We start from the raw sequence: 4,803 nt of genomic DNA on the forward strand, positions 1-4,803 counted from the left end.
CGGTCGCTTTCCCCAGGTGCCTGTGCAGGGCAGCCCGGCGTGCCGCCTGTGGCCCTTCAGGGCAGCGGGTGCCGCGCTGGGTTGGGCCCGGAGCTTTTAATTAGTTGCAAAAAATTCAGAGCACCTTGCAGGGATTGTACCATCCATGTGTGCTTGAATTGCTCTGCTCAGTTCTCAACACCAGCTGTCTCGTTTCCAAAACACAATTAACTGTAAATGTCAGGCAATACTATAGTTCAGCGAACAAACTGCACCGTCTTCTGCTGTGAGAGTATATAGAGATACAGCATACTACTAATGTATAATCTCAAAAGCTACCAAAAAGAAAAGACTTTAGAGAAGGCTAGTGTCTATTTCAAAAATAAACATGAGAGAATAAGAAAAAGGATAGGGGACACTAGTGTAAAACAAGGCGCTCATTTAATTTAAAGTTGATGTGGAAGAGCAAGACGGGTACTTTTTTTGCCTGGTATCGGGAGATCTGCATTTTATGACCCCGACAGGGAAATCATTCAGTTTGTGATTGAAGAGAAATGAAGTGAAGCAAGAAGTCAAATACCAGATACTCTCAAAATCCTGTGTCAGAATGTAAGCAGAGAATTGCCCAAGCACCAGAAGGATTTCAAGGACCACAAAAGTGATGGTAAAAATCCCTAAATTGGGTAGCAGTGTATGTAATAGCAAAATAATGTATGCATTGAGAGATACTGATAACCTCGTGGCATGCAAATATTTTGAAAGATACCTGAGTTGGACTAAGCAACTTTGGGCCTCTGCTTATGCACGAATGTGTAGCTTTTGGTTTTAGATTGATTTGTTAAAAGCATGTTCTCTAATACTTTTGCTTAATGTAGGTCACATCTTCCAGTTAAGGTGAGTGATCTTTGAAGAGCTGCTACATCTCTTAGAAAGATGTCTTAATTTGACACCTAAAGATTCTCATTATATGAAATACTGTTTAAAGGTTTTATTATTTTGATCCCTTTAAACAGTATTTCATGTGATGGGAATTAATTAAATTAATTTATTTCCAGTCACATGTTGATTATGGCCAAAAAAAAAAAAAAAAAAATTAGGTGCCCTAAACTCCTTCAAGGATCTGAGCCACTTCTGGCAATTAACAATGTGCAGAATGCCTTATTCTCTCTATCTCATGGGTGTAAAAGGTACTTTCACCATATCTGTTGCACTGCCATCCCATTGGTGAATTAGGTGACAGTGGAACTGATAGATGACCTATATTCTAGTTGATCTATGGTGTCAATGCTGGGAGCCAAGTCAATAGATGAGGAGATACGATGTAGCACTATTAGGTAGCCGGAATTGTATTTTTTCATTGTAATGCTATCATCTTTTTCTTTCAAAGCTATTGTAATATATTTTGAGAAGAGTCTGGGATATCATTGAAAAAAGCAAACATTAAAATTTTTTTTTTCTGATTGTTGTAAATATTTTGCCACTAGGTATGAGCATCCTTCAGAGGAAAGAGGACATCTTTTCAGACTGTAAAAAGAAATTTTGGAATACATATAAGGTGAGGCAAGCAATTCACTTATCTCCCAGATAAGCAAAAAAATAATATTATTGGATAAACTATTTGAAATATTCCTTCCTCCAACAGCCTTTGTCTCACTCAATTATTTAATTATGTGTAGGAAACTTTAAGTACCAGCATTCATGTGAAGTCAGGGTAGTCTAGAGCAGGCACTGCTGCCAGATGGGTGAAATGATGCCATTTAAAAAATGTACAATATTTATATACATAACACTTGCACCAGGCTGGTTTTGAATGAGAGCCCTACAATACAACACTGATTAAGATTGTACTACCTTTTATCTTAAGAAGTACCCACACACTAGTGTGTAGCTAGTAATGCCGGTGACAACATTTACATGAACACCTGTTAAAATCATTAGTTATAGAGATGTCCTTTTTTTAGGAATAATTTTCAGCCTGTTCTTTTCAGTGACAGTCTTCTCAGTTTCAGAAACACAATCCCTTGTTTTAAGATGACTTTGGTATAAATAGCTGGGTTTTGTTTGCATTTCTGCATACACAGAAGAAACATATCCATGCTACATCAGAGTGGAGCAAATTAAGAATTTTAAAGATTTCTCAGGCGCAAGAAGAATGATAGATTAGCAGAAAAAATATAATAGAAGGAGAAACTGTGATGTAGTGTGAAGTTCTCTTCACACTGTGGAACTATATAAGTAGGATAGAAAAGGATTATTTTTATTCCTTTGGAGGATGATTCTAAAAACAGTGCCCACTATATCCTATCAAAACATAAGGTTTCTATTAACCTTGTGTTCTATGAGTAAATTATCCATTGATTTTTGCAAAAAAAGCCTTACATGTATGAGTAACTAGAAGGAGCATTGCAAGTGTGAAATAAATAGTGTTCAGTGGTATTTTTCATTCATGGCTGAACAAATGTTCATATCCTTAAACATTTGTTCACCCATCTGCTAAATGTGCTTATGTATCTGGTGTCACGTGACTATGAAGACTTAACTGTGCTTAGAGTTTTGTATTCAAAATGAGTTAGAATAATGTGTTTGAGAAACTCCTAGCATAGAGGCTCATGAAGACGATTAGATGTTTAATACTGTGTCGTGGTTTAGCCCCAGCCGGCAACTAAGCACCACGCAGCCGCTCGCTCACTCCCCCTCCCGCAGTGGGACGGGGAAGAGAATTGGGAAAAAACTCGTGGGTTGAGATAAACACAGTTTAATAGGACAGAAAAAAAAAGAAGGAAACAACAATGATAATACCAACAAAGGAATGTACAAGAACAAGTGATGCCCAATACAGCAATTGCTCCCCACCCCGTGATCGACAGCCCGTCCCCGAGCAGCGATTTCCGCCCCCCGGCCAACTCCAGTTTATGTACTGGGCATGACGTCGTATGGTAGGGAATATCTCTTTGGCCAGTCTGGGTCAGCTGTCCCGGCTGTGTCCCCTCCCAGCTCCCCGTGCACCCCCAGCCTACTCGCTGGAAGGCCAGCACAAGAAGCTGGACTGTCCTTGGCTGCTCAGCAGCAACCCAAAACATCAGCACACTATCAACAGCTTCTCATCCCAAATCCAAAACACAGTCCCGCACCAGCCTCTGCGAAGAAAACCAGCTCCATCCTGGCTGAAACCAGGACATACTGCAACCTCTTAAGTCAAGCAACTTAATCTACAGTTTAACAGCTTTTATTACCTTTACTCAAATATGTTTCACTTTTTGCAAAATGTTGTAAGAAAAAATGAATCTTTGTGGTTGAAGTCCATAAGAATAACAAATGATTCATTTTCATTTCAGACGGGACTGATGTACTGGCCTTTTGTGCAGGTGAGTTTTTAGGGCAACACAGTAAGCTTTTCTTTCTCATAAAACCTGATCCGATGCATTCATAGTATAATTAATCCAGTGAGAAGTCAGTAGAGTTGTTGGGTGTGTAGATGAAAGACATAACAATGCCTGGAGCACTAACTGAGCTCTCTCTCCTTCCAACACAGCTGTCAAACTTCATTTTGGTCCCTGTTTACCTGCGAACGGCTTACACTGGGCTCTGTGGCTTTGTCTGGGCTACCTTCATTTGCTTTTCCCAACAGAGTGGAGATGGCACAGCAAAGTCAGCATTTATGTGGCTCCAAAGAGAGAGGGTCAGTGCAGATGAAGAATCATCAGAGAAATAAGAACTTTAGTACTGAACACATTCTAACTTGTTAAACTGAGTTTGTGAAAGTCAGTAAACTGCACTGTGGCCTCATTGCTTTGTTTAAAATAAACAGTCATCTCAACATTTGTTGGTTAGTATAAGCAGTGGAACAGTTTGTTTTAGTGCCTGTTTATTTTTCATAAGAGAGGCCAATTGTATATTGGCATTTAATTATTTTTATGCTGCCAGCCCATCTCTTCTGGGAACAACTGATTCACAGGGCAATGTAAGCATTTGCACATCATGTCAGACCACCTCACTGGGGAGAAATATGAACTGCAATTTAATTTTCAAGCAACTTGTAATTGCTAGAAAAAGGGGAATAGAACATGAAATCATCAGTTGTCAGACTTGACAGTTGTTATCAGTGCAAGATCGCTTTTGCAGAACAAAATTTAATGGATTTCTTATCTAAAAAGTGGCATTGAATCAGTTTTATTCAGAGAAAACAAAAGTGCTGTGTTTTGTAGGGACCACTTTTCTATAGGGGCAAACGTGGTTTATATAGTAATAGAATTATTTCATAGCATGTACGAACCTGAAATATATTTGTACATCTTTTATTTTAACTGGGAGAATAAATATAACTAACTTTGGTCAGAGTTCTTTGGGGTGGATGCTGCATCTTGACCCTTGGGGAAGCATCATCCATAAGCAGCTCCTGCATGATGGAACCTAACTAAACACTACAGTAAGCTTTTGTTATCTGTGTCATTGACTTCTTCCTTTGCCCCTCAATGGTCAAAGTATTGAAGAGTACCTGGGAGTCTTGACACCTTGACTCTTTTCTACTGTTTCATTATGTTCAAGATACCATTAAGATTTTGAAAGAAAAAGAGCATGGGAAGGAAGGTAATGTGAATGCCAGAATCCATCTCAAAACAATTCAGCTACATATAAGGAACTTCCATTTCTTCTTCAAATGGCTTTTAAACGTTCCTATTCATAAAAGACACTGGGTAACTACACAGAGGAGACTAGGAGAAGGTGAAAATTAATTACAGATCTGCTTTTTCAAGTGAGGGTCAGGTCTGGATGCAGGTGTGCTCATTGGTATCTCAGAACGGGAACTGTGCAAATTTCTGTGAT

The 4,803-nt window shown here is 39.0% G+C and overlaps 1 protein-coding gene across 1 annotated transcript; it reads left to right on the top strand.

Moving 5' to 3' along the window:
- The first annotated feature begins 1,465 nt into the window (after positions 1–1,465).
- On the top strand, positions 1,466–3,691 carry MPV17L (MPV17 mitochondrial membrane protein-like). Its single transcript, XM_010283548.1, has 3 exons — positions 1,466–1,534; positions 3,315–3,344; positions 3,512–3,691. Exons 1-3 carry the CDS (start codon positions 1,466–1,468, stop codon positions 3,689–3,691), a joined length of 279 nt encoding a protein of 92 aa, XP_010281850.1.
- Positions 3,692–4,803: the final 1,112 nt, after the last annotated feature.

This window comes from Phaethon lepturus, unplaced genomic scaffold, assembly GCF_000687285.1.
Source record: "Phaethon lepturus isolate BGI_N335 unplaced genomic scaffold, ASM68728v1 Scaffold56383, whole genome shotgun sequence".
NCBI classification, from domain to species: domain Eukaryota; kingdom Metazoa; phylum Chordata; class Aves; order Phaethontiformes; family Phaethontidae; genus Phaethon; species Phaethon lepturus.